At 42.1% G+C, this 19,963-nt stretch overlaps 1 protein-coding gene across 2 annotated transcripts in view; it reads right to left on the bottom strand.

Annotated features, from left to right (window-relative positions):
- The window catches only part of wdr41 (WD repeat domain 41), a 62,721-nt gene that overhangs the window by 16,974 nt on the left and 25,784 nt on the right, over positions 1-19,963 (bottom strand). Inside the window, exons 5-7 of one of the 2 annotated variants that reach the window (XM_078214957.1) lie at positions 16,022-16,153; positions 14,513-14,575; positions 5,235-5,346 (exon numbers count right to left, since the gene is read on the bottom strand). In XM_078214957.1, coding sequence (XP_078071083.1) covers positions 5,235-5,346; positions 14,513-14,575; positions 16,022-16,153 — 307 coding nt within the window. Of the gene's footprint in view, positions 1-5,234; positions 5,347-14,512; positions 14,580-16,021; positions 16,154-19,963 lie in introns of both variants that reach the window. The other variant, XM_078214958.1, reaches the window with a different exon arrangement.

The following is a 19,963-nucleotide window of genomic DNA, read 5'->3' on the forward strand; positions in this document are numbered from 1 at the left end:
AATCCCAGCCTCTGGCCTATCCTTGTAATCATAGTGTTTATGTGGCTGGTCCAGTTAAGTTTCTGGTCAATGGTAAGCCCCTGAAAAACATAGGAACTAGAAGCAGGAGTAGACCATCGGCCCTTCGAGCCTGCTCCGCCATTCATTTTGATCAGGCTTGATCATCGAATTCAATATCTTGATCCCCTCTTCCCCCCCCCATATCCCTTGATCCCTTTAGCCCCAAGAACTATATCTAATTTCTTCTTGAAATCACACAACTATCCATCTCAACACATTACCTGCAATCACATGTGCTTTAACTTTACACAGTAGTCTGTTATGTGAGACCTTGTCGAAAGCCTTCTGAAAGTCTAAACCACATCCACTGATTCTCCTCGGTCAACTTTGCTAGTTATATCCTCAAAGAATTGCAATAGATTCGTCAAGCGTGATTTCCCCTTTGTAAATCCATGCTGACTTTGTTGAATTATACTACTGCCTTCCAAATGCTGAATTATAAAATCGTTGCTCATAGACTCGAGCAATATCCCCAGTACCAGCGTTAGGCTCACTGGCCTATAGTTCCCTGTTTTCTCTCTACCTCCCTTTTTGAATAGCAGGTTTCCATTAGCTATCCTCCAATCTGTAGGAACCAGTCCAGAGTCCAAAGAACTTTGGAGAATAACCACCAATGGATCCATTTCCAGCGCTATTTCCTTAAGAACTCTGGGATGAAGATTATCAGGACCTAGAGGTTTATCCACCTTCAATCCCACCAATTTCCCCAAAACCATTTCTCTACTAATTTTGATTTCCTTCAGCTCCTCACTAAAACTTGTTTCTCTCAGAACTTCTGGTACATTATTCATGTCTTCCTTTATGAGGATTGAAGCAAAGTACGAATTAATTCCTCCTTAGGATGGGGATGATAGAAAAAACCAGCGATGGCAATGCTGTTGGACATCAAGAGGTGATGGTTAGATTCTCTCTTGTTGCAGATGGCCATTGCCTGACACTTCCTGAGGAATTAGAGGAATTTTTATTTTTCAAATACAATCTGGCCAATTATCGTCCCATCAGTCTTAATCATCCACAAAGTGATGGAAGGTGTTGTTGATGGTGCTATCCAAGTGGCACTTAATAACCTGCTCACTATTGCTCAACTTCGATTACAACAGGGCTGCTTGGTTCCAGACCTCATTGAAACCTTGGCCCAAGCTTAGACAGAAGAGCTGAATTCATGAGGTGAGAGTAACTGCCTATGATTTCAAGACAGCATTTGACTAAGTGTGGCATCAAGGAGCCCAAGTCAATAGCGGTGGAAGAGCTGGAGGGACTCTCCACTGGTTGGAGTCATACGTAGTACAATGGAAGATGGATGTAGTTGTTGGATGTCAATTATCTCAATCCTGGGACATCACTATAGGAGTTTCTCAAGATAGGTCTTAGGCACAATCATTTTCATGTGACATTTCATGTGACAAGTGGCATGTGACATTTGTGCCACACAAGTGCCAGGCAATGGCTCTTAGGGAAGCCATTTGACCATGCCGGCCAACAAGTAACCATCTTGCCTAATCCCACTTTCCAACACTTGTCCATAGCCTTGTACATTATGGCATTTCATTTGCATATCCAAGTACTCTTTAAACGTACCGAGGATATCTTTCAGGGTAGTAGACGCAGATACTACTACATTTGGGCATTTTGTACATTGTCACATAGATGCCAGTATCATAGCTGTACTGGAACAGTTTAGCAAGTGGCACAGCTAGTTTTGGAGCATAAGTCTTCAGGTGGAATGTTGTCAGGCCTCCAGCCACTTCTTGATAGCAAGTAGAGTGAATCGAATTGGTTGAAGACTGGCAGTTGTGATGCTGGGGCTTCAGGTTTGGGCAGAGATGGATCATCCACTGGCACTTCTGGCTGAAGATTGTTGTAAACTTTAAAGCTGGTCTTTTGCACTGGCACACTGGTTTCCCCATCATGTTTGTGAAGCCTTCTCCTCTGGTTAGTTGCCCACCAATGCCAACTGCATGCAGCAGAACTGCATAGCTTTGATCTTTTCCATTATTTATAGGCAAGTAGTCCATTGTTGCAGCTTCATCAGATAGGCATTTCATTTTTAGGTATGCCTGCTGCTGCTTCTGGCATGCTCCCTTGCACTCCTAATTGAGCTCAGATTGATCCCCTGGCCTGATGATAATGGTAGAGTGAAGGATATGCCAAACCATCAGTTTACACATTCTGGCTGATGCAATTTTGTTGGTGCTAATGGCACATAGCATTTCATGGATTTTGAACTGCTAGATCTGTTCTGAATCTACCATATTTCATAGAACATAGAACAGTACAGCACAGTACAGGCCCTTTGGCCCTCGATGTTGTGCCGAACCTTTTCCGAAACCAAGATCAAGCTATCCCACTCCCCATCATTCTAGTGTGCTCCATGTGCCTATCCAATAACCGCTTGAAAGTTCCTAAAGTGTCCGACTCCACTATCACAGCAGGCAATCCATTCCACACCCCAACCACTCTCTGCGTAAAGAACCTACCTCGTACATCCCTCCTATATCTTCCACAACGAACCTTATAGTTATGCCCTCTAGTAACAGCTACATCCACCCGAGGAAATAGTCCCTGAACGTCCACTCTATCTATCCCCCTCATCATCTTATAAACCTCTAGTAAGTCGCCTCTCAACCTCCTCTGCTCTAAAGAGAAAAGCCCTAGCTCTCTCAACCTTTCCTCATAAGACCTACCCTCCAAACCAGGCAGCATCCTGGTAAATCTCCTTTGCACTCTTTCCAGTGCTCCCACATCCTTCTTATAGCGAGGTGACCAGAACTGCACACAATATTCCAAATGTGGTCTCACCAAGGTCCTGTACAGTTGCAGCATAACCCCACGGCTCTTAAATTCAAAGCCCCTGTTAATAAATGCTAACACACTATAGGCCTTCTTCACGGCTCTATCCACTCGAGTGGCAACCTTCAGAGATCTGTGGATATGAATCCCAAGATCTCTCTGTTTCTCCACATTCCTCAGAATCCTACCTTTGACCCTGTAATCCGCATTCAAATTTGTCCTACCAAAATGAATCACCTCGCACTTATCAGGGTTAAACTCCATGTGCCATTTTTCGGCTCAGCTCTGCATCCTATCAATGTCTCTTTGCAGCCTACAACAGAACTCCACCTCATCCACTACTCCACCAATCTTGGTGTCATCTGCAAATTTACTGATCCACCCTTCAACCCCTCCTCCAAGTCATTGATAAAAATCACAAATAGCAGAGGACCCAGCACTGATCCCTCTGGTACACCGCTGGAAACTGGTCTCCAGTCTGAAAATTTTCCATCCACCACCACCCTCTGTCTTCTATGAGATAGCCAGTTACTTATCCAATCGGCCAAATTTCCCTCTATCCCACACCTTACATTCTTCATGAGCCGACCATGGGGGACCTTATCAAATGCCTTACTAAAATGCATGTATATGACATCAACTGCTCTACCTTCATTGACACACTTAGTTATCTCCTCAAAAAATTCAATCAAATTTGTGAGGCAAGACTTACCCTTCACGAATCCGTGTTGACGATCCCGGATTAAGCTGCATCTTTCTAAATGGATGGAAATCCTATCCCTCAGGACCTTTTCCATTAACTTACCGACCACCGAAGTAAAACTAACAGGCCTATAATTGCCAGGGTCATTCCTATTTCCTTTCTTGAACAGAGGAACAACATTCGCCACTCTCCAGTCCTCTGGCACTATCCAGTCCTCTGGCACTTTCCCCGTGGACAGTGAGGACCCAAAGATCGAAGCCAAAGGCTCTGCAATCTCATCCCTTGCCTCCCAAAGAATCCTAGGATATATCTCATCTGGCCCAGGGGACTTATCGACCTTCAGGTTTTTCAAAATTGCTAATACATCTTCCCTCAGAACATCGGCCTCCTCCAGCCTATCAGCCTGTATCACACTCTCATCCTCAAAAACATGGGCCCTCTCCTTGGTGAACATGAAGAAAAGTATTCATTCATTGCCTCTATCTCTTCTGATTCCATGCACAAGTTTCCATTACTGTCCTTGACCGGCCCTAACCTCACCCTGGTCATTCTTTTATTCCTCACATAAGAGTAAAAAGCCTTGGGGTTTTCCTTGATCCGACTCGCCAAGGACTTCTCATGCCCCCTCCTAGCTCTCCTAAGCTCTTTTTTCAGCTCATTCCTTGCTAACTTGTAACCCTCAATGGACCCAACTGAACCTTGTTTTCTCATCCTTTCACACGGTGTTAATGCCACACAACACGATGGAGTGTTTCCTCAGTGCCAAGATGGGACTCATCGCCACAAGGGTTGTGAAGTGGTCACTCCTACTATCACTGGCATGGACAGATATATCTGCAACAGGCAGATTGGCAAGTACAAAGTCAAGTAGGATTTTTGCCTCTTGTTGGTTCTCTCAATCTGACAAATGTGTCCTTCATAAACAAGCCCTTGGTGCTACAAAGCCACACTTGGTGATGGATATTAAAAGCCCACAACTACTAATTCTATGCACTTTGCTACCCTCAGTACAATTTCCAGTGGTGTTCAACATGGGGTAGTCCTGGTTCACCAGGTTGGGGAAGGCAGTCGGTGGCAAAGTGTAGGGTTCTGTGCCCCGAGTTTGCCAACCTTCAGTTTTAAAATCTTCATTCTTGTTCTCAATTCCCTCTATGGCCTCACCCTTCCTGATTAGTGTAGCCTCCTCCAACTGTAAAAGCCATTGAAATATCCCCAATTCTAACCTCCTGAGCATCGCTGATGTCAGTCACTCTACAATGGGCAGCTGTGCTTTCAACTGCCTTGAACCCAAGCTCTGGATTCCCTCCCCAAATCTCCCTCTGCCTTTCCTTCCATTTAACATACTCTTAAAAATCTACCCCTTTGATCAAGCTTTTGCTCATCTTTCTTGATTTCTCCTTATAGGTCTGAGTTTACAAAATTTCAAAAATGTTTTTATTGATATCATTTGTTAAATACCTTCCAACATTTGTGAAATGTCCTATATAAATGTAAGCTGTTGTTATTGGTATAACAATAGGTTAATATAGCTTCATACTACATCTTTCCATGTAAAATTGGTGCTACGAAACAATTCTATCAAGCCAAGTTTCTTGAAAGATTATCTTGGAAAGGAATATATTTGCCATAAAAAGTGAAATATATAAGGGAATGTCTGAATAACAGCAATATTTTCAAATACCTGCATCTTTAAAGCAAGCTGTTTTACAGAGCAATTCTGCTTGACAGTTCCAAGTACATACTTTATCCCCTCCAGACAGCCACACACCAAGTCTTTCAATAATCATCAGACACTGTCAAAATAAACCAAACAATAACGTTACAAACAGAATGAATTTTAGCACTTTAGTCTGTAGTGGATTTATCCTTGCACAACTTTTTTTTTTTAATTATTCTTTCGGGGGATGTGGGCTTCACTGGCTAGGCCAGCATTTATTGCCCATCCTTAATTGTCCTTGACAAAGTGGTGGTATGCGCCTTTTTGAACCACTGCAGTTCATGTAGTGTAGGTATACCCACACTGTTGTTAGGAAGAGGGTTCTAGGACATTGACCCAGTGACAGAGAAGGAACCACAATATAGTTCCAAGTCAAGATGGTCTGTGTCTTGGAGGGGAACTTACAGGTGGTGGTGTTCCCATGCATCTGTTGCCCTGGTCCTTCTAGGTGGTTGAGGTCACAGGTTTGGAAGGTGCTGTCGAAGGAAACTTGGTATGTTGCTGTAGTTCATCTTGTACATAGTACACACTGTGGCCAATGTACATCAGTGGCAACAGGAGTGAATGCTGAAGGTGATAGATGCCAATAAAGTGGGCTGATTTCTCCTGGATGGCCTCAAATTTATTGAGTGTTGTTGGAGCTGCACTCATCCAGGAAATGGAAAGTATTCCATCACACTCCTACTTATGCCTTGTAGATATATGACATAAAGCAATTTTACTGAAATATAGCTTCAAAATTAAATCTAAAACCAAATTTCTAGCCATGTCCCTAAACTGATATTCAGCCTGGGAACTTTCTGCTACTTCAGTCTGTCCAATACAGGAGGGGGGTAGAGGGAAACAATATATGAACATTAAATCCTTGAGTCATTGACTTTAATGCGCCATTCTTTCAACCAACTGCAATAATAACTGGGATTAGAAGAGACCTGATTCCTGATAGAAGTCTACAAGATTATGAGGGGCATGCAGAGTGGACAGTCAGAAGCTTTTTCCCAGGGTGGAAGAGTCAATTACTAGGAGGCATAGGTTTAAGATGTGAGGGGCAAGGCTTAAAGGAGATGTAGGCAAATTTTTTTTTTACACAGAGGGTGGTGGGTGCCTGAAACTCTCTGCCAGGGGAAGTAGTGGAAGCAGATACAATAGCGACTTTTAAGGGGCATCTTGACAAATACATGAATAGGATGGGAATGACAGGATATGAACCCTGGAAAGGTCGGGGGTTTCAGTTCAGTCGGGCAGCATGGTCGGTGGTGGCTTGGAGGGCCGAAAGGCCTATTCCTGTGCTGTAATTTTCTTTGCTCTTTGAGACTATTCAATTGAAGAGCTAGCAGCAATGCAGCTGCAAAGGGCAGAATGGCCATCTGCTGTGTGGTCATTTTTGTGATTTTATGAGCAAAATTTGAGATCACTGCAAACCCAGGCCAATAAACCAGAAAAATATTAGCAGAAACTGCTGTTAACACTAAGCAGCTCAGGCAATACTTGTGGAGAGAGGAATGTAACATTTGGTGTTTTAGGCTCTATGCCCTTTTGTTAGCAGAAAAAAAAAGCTTGCCGTTCTTGACATTTGAAAAGAAGAAAAAGGGACTTTCCTTAAAGCGCAAAATGAATCTGAGTGCCAGAACAAGTTGGAAATAAAGTGAGTCAGTCCTGAAGAGAAATGTCAAGGGCATGGATGTGGCAGTACATAATTGGAAAGGATGAATCTCATGGAGTGCTGTCAGTAGTGATCAGAGTAACACTGAATTGCACAGTGATCTGTGATCACAGACAGCAACAGATGGGGTAGAATTTCAACTGGAATCCCTGTGGAATGAGTCACAAAAAGAGTGGGGGAGTATGAAGCATAGGCCTGAAAGAATTGAGGGGCAGAGCAGCAGAGCGGTTAGAGAGGATAAAAAATTCAAGGCCCTGTGAGCAGGCCTCAGTTGGAGAGCCCAGAGGTAACAAGCGCAGATTTGAAGGAGTTCAAGGGCAAAGCATCACGCAGAGGTAACACATCATTGAATGAGGTGAAGAATATTAAAAGTGAAAGAAAAAGGAAGTAGCTGGTAAGTTTTTGCTTAAAACAAGTAATTAATTGTTAAATTTAGTCTGATGAAGAGGCATGGGTGGTCACCACAGTCCCATGGAATGTATATCCTGCACCATGTGGGAACTCTAGGAAACTTCTTACAGAGGATAGCAATGAAGAGATTCAACTGTTAGGGGAACATACAGACACTTCTGCACCTGCAAGCATATTTCAAGGATAAAATATTCCCTCCTTGTGCCAGGGTCAAAGTTGTCACTGAGGAACTGCCAAACATTCTGATGCGGGGATTGGTGGTGGGGTGTTGAGCAGCTAAAGACAAGGGTCCATATCGATACCAATAACATAGACAGGAAGAGGAATCAGGTCCTGTAGACAGATTTCAGGAAGCTAGGGAAGAAATTTTAAAGAGGACTTCAAGGTTAGTCATTTCCAGATGGTGCCAAGTACTAGAGTATACATTAACAGGAGGATAGTACTCATTCCACAGGGATTCCAATTGAGATGGTACAGCAGGGAAAACGTTAGACTCCTAGGGCATTAGGACCAGTTTTGAGGGATCTGCACAAGCCAGACTGGTTGCAATTCAACACAGCAAGGACCAATGTCTTGACAGGGAGGTTTGCTAGTGCTATTGGGGGAGTTTAAAATTACTTAGCAGCAGGGTTGGAACCTGGGCATAGACCCAGAAGGGAGAGAAACAAAGCTAGAAATAGAAAGTAGAAAATTAGTGATATGGAAGGTCAAAGAAACAAAGGCTAGCAAATAGACATAGGGGTTACATAAGAACATAAGAAATAGGAGCAGGAGTAGGCCATCTGGCCCTTCGAGCCTGCCCCGCCATTCAACAAGATCATGGCTGATCTGAAGCGAATCAGTTCCACTTACCCGCCTGCTCCCCATATCCCCTAATTCCCTTATCGATCAGAAAACTATCTACCCGTGATTTAAGCATATTCAACGAGGAAGCCTCCACCACTTCAATGGGCAGAGAATTCCAGAGATTCACTACCCTCTGAGAGAAGAAGTTCCCCCTCAACTCTGTTCTGAACCGGCCCCCCCCTTATTTTGAGGCTGTGCCCTCTAGTTCTGGTTTCCCTTCTAAGTGAAAAGAACCTCTCCACCTCTACCCTATCCAGCCCCTTCATTATCTTATATGTCTCTATAAGATCACCCCTCATCCTTCTAAACTCCAACGAGTACAGACCCAATCTGTTTAATCTCTCCTCATAAACTATACCCCTCATCTCCGGTATCAACCTGGTGAACCTTCTCTGCACTCCCTCCAAGGCCAATATATCCTTTCGCAAATAAGGGGACCAAAACTGCACACAGTACTCCAGTTGCGGCCTCACCAGTGCCTTGTACAGTTGCAGCAAGACCTCCCTGCTTTTATATTCTATCCCCCTCGCGATAAAGGCCAACATTCCATTCGCCTTCTTGATCACCTGCTGCACCTGCAGACTGAGTTTTTGCGATTCGTGCACAAGGACCCCCAGGTCCCTCTGCACAGTCGCACGATGTAATTTTTCCCCATTTAAATAATATTCCAATTTACTATTATTTATTACAAAGTGGATAACCTCACATTTGCTAACGTTATATTCCATCTGCCAGATCCTCGCCCACTCGCTCAGCCTATCCAAATCTCTCTGCAGACTTTCCGCGTCCTCCACGCAATTCGCTTTCCCACTCACCTTCGTGTCATCAGCAAACTTGAATACCCTACATTCAGTCCCCTCCTCCAGATCATCTATGTAAATGGTAAACAATTGAGGCCCCAGCACCGATCCCTGCGGCACGCCACTGGTCACCAACTGCCAACCAGAAAAGCACCCATTTATCCCAACTCTCTGCTTCCTGTTAGATAGCCAATCCCCAATCCACGCCAACACCTTACCCCTAACTCCGTGTACCCCAATCTTCTGCAGCAACCTTTTGTGAGGCGCCTTATCGAACGCCTTCTGGAAATCTAAAAACACCACATCCACCGGTTCCCCTCTGTCAACCGCACTAGTGACATCTTCATAAAAGTCCAGTAGATTCGTCAAACACGACTTTCCCTTCATGAATCCATGCTGCGTCTGCTTGATCGAACCATTCTTATTCAGGTGCTCTGTTATTTCCTCTTTAATAATGGACTCTAGCATCTTCCCAACTACGGACGTTAAGCTAACCGGCCTGTAGTTACCCGCCTTTTGTCTACTTCCTTTTTTAAACAGCGGCGTAACAGTAGCTGTTTTCCAGTCAGCCGGCACTACCCCAGAGTCCAGCGAATTTTGATAAATTACTACTAACGCATCTGCTATTACCTCAGCCATTTCTTTCAGTACCCTGGGATGCATTCCATCCGGGCCCGGGGACTTGTCTACCTTCAGTCCTATTAGTCTACCAAGCACCACCTCCTTAGTAACAGTAATTGTCTATAGGGTTGTTCAATAATTGGTGGTATGTACTTCAATGGAAGGGGTCTAATGAATAAGAGCAGAAAGCACAGATAAATACTTGGAAGAATGACATCATAGCTATAACTAAAATTTAAACAGCAGGAATGGTAACTCAACGTTGCTGGTTACAGGATTCTCAGATAGAGAGGGAGGGGAAAAAATGGCAGGATGGGGTAAAAATATTAGTCAAAGAAACAGAGCTGTGAGGATGGAAGATATGCTGGGAGCAGCATCAAATAAGGCCACATGGGTTGAACTGAGCAACAAAAAAGGAGCCAAGGAGGTAGACAGAAAGCAGGGAACTATAGACCAGTGACGTTGGTACTGGGGAAGTTGCTAGAATCCATTATCAAGGATTTCATAACTCAGCATTTGGAAGGCAGTGGTATAATCAGACAAAGTCAGCATGGACTTAAAGGTAGGGCGTTGGGGAGAGTTATAGAACAAAGAGATCTAGGGATACAAGTTCATGGCTCCTTGAAAGTGGAGTCACAGGTGGACAGGGTGGTGAAAAAGGCATTCGGCATGCTTGGTTTCATTGGTCAGAATATTGAATTCAGGAGTTGAGACATCTTGTTGAAGTTGGAAAAGACATTGGAAGGCCACACTTGGAATGCTGTGTACAGTTCTGGTCAACAGGATGTTGTTAAACTAGAAAAAGTGCAGAAAAGATTTACTGGAATGCTACTGGAACTTGATGGTTTGGGTTACAAGGAGAGGCTGGATAGACTGGGATTCTTTCCCTGGAGTGTAGGAGGCTTAGGATTGATCTTATAGAGGTCTATAAAATAATGAGGGACGTACATGAGGTAGATAGTTAACATCTTTTCCCAAAGGTAGGAAAGTCTAAAACGAGAGGGCATAGGTTTAAGGTGAGAGGGGAGAGATCCAAAAGGGTTCAGAGGGGCAATTTTTCCACACAGAGGGTGGTGAGTATCTAGAACGGACTACCAGAGGTAGTAGCTGAGGCGGGTACAATTTTGTCTTTTAAAAAGCATTTAGACAGTTACATGGGTAAGACTGGTATAGAAGAATATGGGCCAAACGCGGGCAATTAGAACTAGCTTAATGGTAAAAACTGGGCAGCATGGACAAGTTGGGCCAAAGGGCCTGTTTCCATGCTGTAAACCTCGATGACTCCAAATTTGCAGGTGAAACAAAGTTGGTTGGGAGGCTGAGCTGTGAGGATGCAGAGATGCTTCAATGTAATTTGACAGGCTGTGTGGGGGCACATGCATGGCAGGTGCAGTATAATGTGGCTAACTGTGAGATTATTCCACTTTGGTAGCAATAATAGGAAGACAGATTATTACTTAAACTGGTGTAAATTAAGAGATTGATACTCAGCGAGACCTTGGTGTCCTTGTGCATCAGTCGCTGAAGGTAAGCATGCAGGTACAGCAGGCAGTAAAGGCAAATGGTATGTTAGCCTTCATCGTGAGAGGATTTGAGTATAGGGATAGGGATGTTTTGCTGCAATTGTATAGGGTGTTGGTGAGGCCACACCTGGAGTAGTGTGTGCAGTTTTGGTGTCCTTATCCGAGGAAGGACGACCTTACCATAGAAGGAGTACAGCGTAGATTTGCCAGGCTAATTCCTTGGATGGCAGGTCTGTCATATGAGAGACTAAATTGGTTAGGATTATATTTACTGGAGTTTAGAAGAGTGAGAGGGGGTCTCAGAAATTTATAAAATTCTAACAGGGTTAGTCAAGGTAATTTCAGAAAGAATGTTCCCAATGGTGGGGGAGTCCAGAACTAGGGGTCATAGTTTGAGGATAAGGGGTAAACCTTTTAAACTGAGGTGAGAAGAAATTTCTTCACTCAGAGGGGATGAATATGTGGAATTCACTACCACAGAAAGTAGCGGAGGCCAAAACATTGTCTCATTTCAAGAAGAAATTAGATATAGCTCTTGGTGCTAAAGGGATCAAGAGATATGGGAGGGAAGGGTGGGGGGGAAAAAAATCACGATATTGAATTTGATGATCAGCCATAATCAAAATGAATGGTGGAGCAGGCTCAAAAAAATCAAATGGCTACTCCTGCTTCTAGCTTCTGTTTCTATCACACTGCTGGCACTCAGATAGAAAAGCAAATATGTAGATAAATTGTTGAGAATTACATAAAAGGCAGTCAAAGGGGATTTCAACTACCCGAATATTAACTAGAATACGATCAGTGTAAAAGATATAGAGGGTAACAGAATTCAAAGGATTGCTTTTAGCAGGTTGGAAGCAAGTCCAATAAGAGAAGGAGCTAGTCTAGTACTTAGTTTTAGGGAAGGAATCTGAGCAGGTAAAAGGGGGATCAGCAGGAAAGCATTTTAGTGGCAATGATCATAATTCAGTTAGATTTTGTGTCGTTATGGAAAAGGATAAGATTAGCCCAAGAGTAAAAGTTGTAAACTGGTGATAGGCCAATTTCACCAAGTTGAGACATAACATGCCAAAAGTGGACAAGAAACAGCTACCTAAAGGTAAATCAGTGCCAGAGTGTGAGGCATTCAAAAAGCTAAGAAGGATTCAAAACAAATATATTCCCAGAAAGAAAAGAAGGACAGGACTCTCAAATCTAGTGGCCAATGGAATCGAAAAAATGCAAGGGTAAAATTAAAAAGCAAATTAGAGAAGTAAAAAGAGCAAGTAAAATTCAAAGAACCCCAAGATACTTTTATACATAAAGAACAGGAGAATAACGAATAAGGCCAATTAGATACTAAAAAGCTAAGTTGTGTGTGAAGATGAAGGATGTGGGTGTGGTTCTTAACGAATACTGTGTGTGTCTTTACAAAAATGGGAGACAATCAGATATTTTGGTCAAATGGGAGAGTGAAATAATGGATGAGATAAACAGCTGAGAGAAAATATGAAGGCAGTTAACATTCTTGAAAGTGGATAAATCACCAGGCCCGGATGAAATATATCCCAGGCCACGGGAAGCAAGGGAAAAAATAACGGAAACTTTGAGCATCATTTCCAATCCTCTCTGCCTACAGGCATGGTTCTAGAGGGCTGCTGACATTGTACTATTGTTTTAAAAAGGAGGAAGAGATAACCTGAGCCTGAGTAACAACAGGCCAGTCAACCGAATCTTTGTGTGGGCAGATTCCTGGAAAATAATCTAAGGAAGAGTACAAATTGTAACATTGAAAAGCACAGATTAAATCAAGGACAGAGACATGGCTATTTTAAGGGACGACTGTGGCTAACTAACTTGATTGATTTGTTTTAAGGTGGTCACGATGAGGGTCAATGAGAGCCACACACGTTTGACATAGTCTACACATGGCATACCAATCAGAAATTTAAAAGCTCATGGGATCCAAGGGAAAGTGGCAAGCTGGATCCAGAATTGACTTAGAAATGGGAAGCAGAGGGTTATGGCCAATGAGAGCTTTTGTGACTGGAAGGCTCTTCCAGTGAGGTCCTGCAGGACTCAGTACTGGGTCCCTTGCTGTCTGTGCTATATAATGATATAGACTGGACTGTAGTGGACATGATTAAGAAGTTTATAGATAATATAAAAATTGACTCTGTGGTTGACAATGAGGAAGAAAGCTGTGTATGGTTGCAGGAAGATATCAATGGACTGGTTAGATGGATAGAAAAAATGATGAATGGAATTCAATCTGGAGGAATGGGAGGAAATTCAATTTTGGAAGGTCAAACAAGGCAAGGGAGCACATAGTAAATGGCAGAGTAACTTGGAAGTGCATGTTCACAAAGCCCTGAGGGAAAGTTAGATGAGGTGGTCAAGGCAGCATATGGGATATTTTCCTTTATCGGCCAAGACATAGAATACAAGAGCAGGGATGTTATGCTAGATCTGTATAAGACATGAGTTTGTCCATAGCTTAAGTACTGCATATCAGTCCTGGTCACCACGTTAAAGAAGGAACGCCTCAGAGAAGGTACAGAGGAGATTTACAAGCATGTTGTCAGGAATTTTAGCTGCGAGATAAAATTGTGTAGGCTCAGGTTTTTTTCTTTGAAACAGAGTGGTTTAAATCATTAATTAATTGTGAGGGACTTACACAGAGTGGATAGAAAGAACCTAGTTCATTTAGCAGAGAGCTCAATAACCAGGAGAGATAGATTTAAAGCTACTGCTAGGCTTGTTCAAATACTTGGATACGCACTTGAGGTGCCAGAACTTACAAGGATACAAACCAAGAGCTGGAATTTGGGCGTCAGCTAGATAGTTGATTTTTAAGCAAGCACAGCCATGATTGGCCAAATGACTTCCTTCTGTGCTGTACGTCTTTCTGTGATTCATTCAAACTTAAGAGGCAGTTGCTGAGAAAAGGATGTCGTTGTGAAAGAAAGTTCCACCGAGAATATAATGAAACACAAGAGGGAAAAAAATAGTAATGAAGGTGAACTGGCAAGAGGTAAACCGAAATCATGTTAAAGAGATGAGAACTTCACAAGGTGGGTAACACTGAAAGACACTATATTGAAGAAAAAATGCCGGAAAGCCAGAAAATTCTGGAAAACAACTCAGATCAGGCAGCATCTGTGAAGAGAGAGGAAGGTAGGATTAACAATTCAGGCCAATGACCTCTTATTAGGTACTGCTTGATCTGCTGAACATTTCCAGGATTTTTTTATTTCAAATTTCCAGTAACTGAGCATTTTGTTTTCAGAAAAACTGACTTTTGTTTATAATGTTTCACCTGAAGCCACTCAACCAGAAATGCATTTAAATAATGGAGCTTTATACCCATCAATATAAATCCGATAACCTTTCTCTTACCTTAACAGAGGACTGAAATTCTGTCAACAAATAGATTTGGGCGCCAGTGTTTAAATCCCAGATCTTGCTGCATCAATAAAGGAAAAACCATATGAAATTAAATTTGGAATCAGTGAACTGCCTTTCTTTTTGAAACAGTAAACATTAAATCTCACTTCCCAGGGATCCACTGCATCAGTCTTACTTCCCTGAAGGCTACAGCAGTGAAATTGCTGACACAGTCCACCCAAACGTGCTTAGCAATGCACTTATCAATTTAGGAACAAACCCATGTTGATACAAAGCCACCCAGCAACAGAAAATAAAATCACGTAGGCTGCATGTTCAGTGTAACTGGATAATCATGCCTTATGCAAGGTCACTGAGCACCAGAACATCTTTCAGGCTTTTCTGAAGTTACAACATTTTTACAAATTAGCAGAGTTGTTTCAGGATGCTTCTCCAAAGGGGACATTATACAGTGACCTAGTTGCTAGGAGATTTGACAAGACAAGAACATTCTGAAGACTATCCTTTCCACACATAATTGGGAATACTTTGAACAAGCAGCACATTATATCTACACTCTCTCGTTAAGTATGTTGACAATCACAAAACCCCGAAGAATTGAGATGTTTGGTTTGGCACAATTAATTGTTTATCGATATAAAAGCTGTAAGACAATCAGCTCAAACTTGCTTGATTAATTTACAGAGTGACTTTTAGCACAGAAACAAGCCACTTGGGTCTGGTATATATTGATGTTTTCCTCCACGTATCACCTTGTCTAATCTCATTCTGCTGCTTGCTTTCCACGTTCTTTACTATTATTAGTTTTCATGAAACTACTTAATTAACTTTCATGGAATTTATGAATTCTGCTTCAAGAACAATTTGTGGCACAGAAGTTAACATTTAACAGGACTACATGGTGGCACAGTGATTAGCATTGCTGCCTCACAGCGCCAGGGACCTGGGTTAAATTCCGGCCTTGGGCGACTGTGTTGAATTTGCACATTCTCCCCGTATCTGCGTGGGTTTCCTCCGGCTGCTCCAGTTTCCTCCCACAGTCCGAAAGATGTGCTGGTTAGGTACACTGATCATGCCAAATTCTCCCTCAGTGTACCCGAACAGGGACCGAAGTGTGGGGACTAGGGGACTTTCACAGTAACTTCATGCAGTGTTAATGTAAGCCTACTTGTGACACTAATAAATAAACTTTAACTTTAAACTTTAGTTTCTCAAGGGCAATTAGGGATGGTCAATGAATACTGGCCTAGTTAGTGATGCCCACATCCCTTGAATGTGTTTTTAAAAAGTTGGAAATAACATGGAAGGCAAAGTGAACCTGAACTATAAGACTGCAAATCAGGCGCTAACAAAATAGTAAATTCAATGTGTTGTTAGGAATTTGAAAATGGATCAGAGCACAGATAAATGGAACAGAAAACATTTCAACCAAACTAAATGAACAGCAGCAATGTGCTTAAGCAGGATAATCATGCACCTCCGGACCACAGATTAGGATACAATGACTGTCTTATCAGAAGCGGCAGTGAAGAGATGACGAGTTTCTGGCTGTAACCGATGCACCGATGGAAAAACAGCAATTGCTGTAATTGGTCTAGAATGGCCTTGAAGTTCATGAAGTTTCTCTCCAGTCTGCAGACGCAAGATGAAGCTTTTTTTAAAAAACTGAGTTCATAAAACCACTGCAATACACGCAATTTGTACGTCATCAATATCCAATAAAGCAGCTTTAAAATTTTCTGAATGGAAAGGTAAAAGTAATTGTAAAGTAGCAGCTTACTCCAGCTATGGCTGTTCTTATCTGCTCTGGCCTAAATATGGCTCCAGACCCAAAGCAAAGCAATGTGGTTGACTCTTAACTGCCCTCTGAAATTGCCTAGAAAGCAACTCAGTTCAGGGGTAATTAGGGATGGACAACAGACACTGGCCTTGCTAGCAACACCCACATCTCATGAAAAAAATGCATATGCTGCATTATTCATCTGCCATGCAATGTTTGAACATATGTGCACGAAGCCCTCACATCTCTCTTCCTGTTGTACATCCTTGAAAAGTGTACCATTTATCTTGCATTGTCTTTCCTTATTTTTTCTACCATAATTTATCACATCATACTTTCCTGCACTGGATTTCATCTATTGTGCGCCCACCCCTAACTACTCACCCAAATTCTGTCTCATTTGCAATTTTTGAAATTGGGTCCAGAACAGTAAACGTAAGTCATTAATGTACAAACACAGCAGCAATTCTAGTAGTGAATCCTGGAAAACACAACTGCATACCTCCCATCAGTTTTCCATTCCTTGGCGAACTTTGTTGCCCTGCTGCTACTTCCTTGTTAATCCTACAAATTTTACTGCAACAACTTTTGAAAGTCCTTGCACTGCCTTCATCCACTCTGCTCCTTCATCAAAATTATCAAATCAACTCAAACAGAATTTACTCTCAATAAAACAATGCTGGTCCTTCTTTATTAATGTATGTTTGTCTAAATAGCTATAAACTTTCTCCTGATCGTTTCAAAAAAGCTTCCCGACTACTGATGCTAGTTTGATTGGAGTAGCACAATTGCATACAATTTCATTCTATCTTGCGGCCATTGCAATCAATATCCTTTTTAAAAAATGTAGCTAAGCAATGTGCTCACTGTTTTACAACTTGATTGACTTCATTTCCTAGGATCTTTTTCTAACCAGCACTGTTTTTCATTTTAATTATCTCTTTTGCTTTCATGCACCTATGTTTATTCACACTGAGTTGCATCTACCATGCACGGGTTCAATTATCTAAAAAAAAAATCTAAATCCTATGTTTTGTTCTATTGTTCATTATGATCTCCTTTTTCAGTACCTGCAAACTTGTACATTTGCCTATAACATCTGCCAAAATATTTTACAAGAGAACAATAAGGTTCCAAGATCGACCCCTCCTGTACCCTCGTCCTATTTTCCTACCTAAATTTAGGACTAATTTATGGTCAATTTATAAGCCAACTTTCTATCCAGCGACCTACTCAAATTCTGATAGCTCCTCTCCTTTTCGCTATTAATGGCGCCAATGTTGAAACTTGTCAAAATCACTTTAAAAAAATCCAACATTCAATACCTTGCCTACACAAGTTACTTGGCATCAATGTTTCTCATGCACAAATTTCCAAAAGCAGCAGCAAAATGCTATATAAATTCAAGACTTTATAACCGTCTTGTCTATTGTGTCTGTGATTGTGAGAAATTGCCCAGAATATATGAACATAGCCCTCTTAATGTGAAAGGCTGTCACTCTCAGCTCACCCCTAGAGTTCAGTTCTTTTGTTCATGTTTGAACTCAAGGCTGGAATGAGGTCAGGAGCTGATTGACCCTGGTAGAACTCAACCGAGCGTCAGTGATCAGATTATTGCTAAGCAAGTGCTGCTTGATAGCCCTGTTGATGACTTTACTAATGATCAAGAGTATACTAATGAGTAGGTAAAACCATAGAAATCCTACAGTGCAGGAGACGGTCATTTGGCCCATCAAGTCTGCACCAACTATCCGTAAAAGTGTCTTACCCAGGCCCTGGCTAAAGACTGACATCTATGGGGACCTCCAGAGGAGGCTGAGACGAAGAATCCACCCCATACTTCTGGCTTAAGGTCATTGCAAATGCTTCAGCCTCATTTTTTCACTGATGCGCTGGGTTCTCCCATCGAGCCAAGGGATATTTGATTGGGTTGATTCCCTGAGTCGATGGTAATGGTAAAGTGGGTGTTATGCCAGGCCATGAGGTTGCGGTTGAGTACAATTCTGCTGCTGATGGTGGCTCACAGCACCTCATTGTTGCCAAGTCTTGAGGTGCCAGATCTGTTCGAAATCTATTCCATTTAGCATGGCGGTAGTGGCACACAACACGATGGAAGGTATCCTCAATGTAAAGACAAGATTTAGTATCCACAATAACTGTGCAGTGATCAGTCCTAGCAATACTATCATGGACAAATGCAGCTATGGCAGGTTGATGCAGACGAGGTCAATTATGCCTTTACTTCTTGTTGGTTTCCTCACCACCTTCTGCGGATCCAGTCTAGCAGCTACGCGCTTTAGGACTCAGCCAGCTTGGTCTATAGTGGCTTTCAACATTGAGAAGTACTAATTCATCAGCTGAGGGGAGGGGGGGGGGTCCATAGTAATCAGCAGAAGATTGCCTTGCCCGTGTTTGACTTGATGCCATGAGACTTTATGGGGTCCAGATTCGACACTGAGGACTCCCAGGGCAACTCCCTCCCAACTGTATACCAATGTGCCACCATCTCTGCTGGGTTTGTCATGCCAATGGAACAGGAAATATGCAGGAATGATTATGGATCACCCAGGATTATGGGGTGTCTGGGACAATAGCTGTAAGGTATAATTCCGTGAGTATGACTATGACAGGCTGTTGCTTGTTTAGTCTGTGAGATAGCTCTCCCAATTTTGGTACGAGCCCCCAGACGTTAATAAGGAGGAGTTTGCAAGGTCGACAGGGCCAAGGCTGCCATCGTCATTTTCAGTGCTTAGATCAGTGCTGGATGATCCAGCCTGTTTCATTCCCTATCCAATTTTCTGTAGTGGTTTGGTATAACTGATTGATTTACTAAGCCATTTCTGAAGGCATTTCAGAGTCAACCACAGTGTTGTGATCTGGAGTCACATGTAGGCCAGGCAAGGCAAGGACAGCAGATCAAAGCCCTCTCAGATTTCTAGGTGCAAGTAGTTTGGATGAGGTACTTTGTTTATTTTAATAACTGCTGGAACTCTTCTTTACAAACGGATCATAAGTACTTACTCTTACTAATTATGCTCTATGTCCTTCGACTAGAGAGGACTATCCTTTCTAAAAGTCATAAATCACAAGGAGCTTGACAACATTTGCAAGATATTTTCTGGAAAAATACTTTAGAAAATGCAGTATTTTTCTAACAGTGAAGAGCCCTGCTGGCATTAAAGTCAAAACACAATGAAAAAAAAAGAATGATGTTTCTTATTTAAGGTCAATGGATTTCAAAGCCTTTAATGTAAATCTCAAATTACAGCAAACTTACAACAAGTATAATTTTAATTAAAAAGTAAAGGCTGTATAACAATCATAAATATAATTACAAAGGAACAAAAATAAATTTGTAGATGAGAAAAAGCTAATTCTGTAAATGTTTATCCCGAGATGAAGATTGGGCCACACAACTTAGCCATGTGACAAGTAATGGGAAAATGCACCATCTTCTGGATGCCCGAGGTACTGTCAGTTACACTCCTCAATGTCTTTCACACGATGAATTCTTACAAATTTGTAGTTAAACTATTACTCACAAAATCAGAATGTCATTGAACAAACAAGGCTTTCATATAAAATTAAAAGTCTTGCAAATAAGTTTAAGTTTGGAGAGATAAAAACTTCTCTACCCATTCGACCTGCAGCGTTATAAATGG

This window comes from Mustelus asterias, chromosome 6 (assembly GCF_964213995.1).
Source record: "Mustelus asterias chromosome 6, sMusAst1.hap1.1, whole genome shotgun sequence".
Classification (NCBI taxonomy): domain Eukaryota; kingdom Metazoa; phylum Chordata; class Chondrichthyes; order Carcharhiniformes; family Triakidae; genus Mustelus; species Mustelus asterias.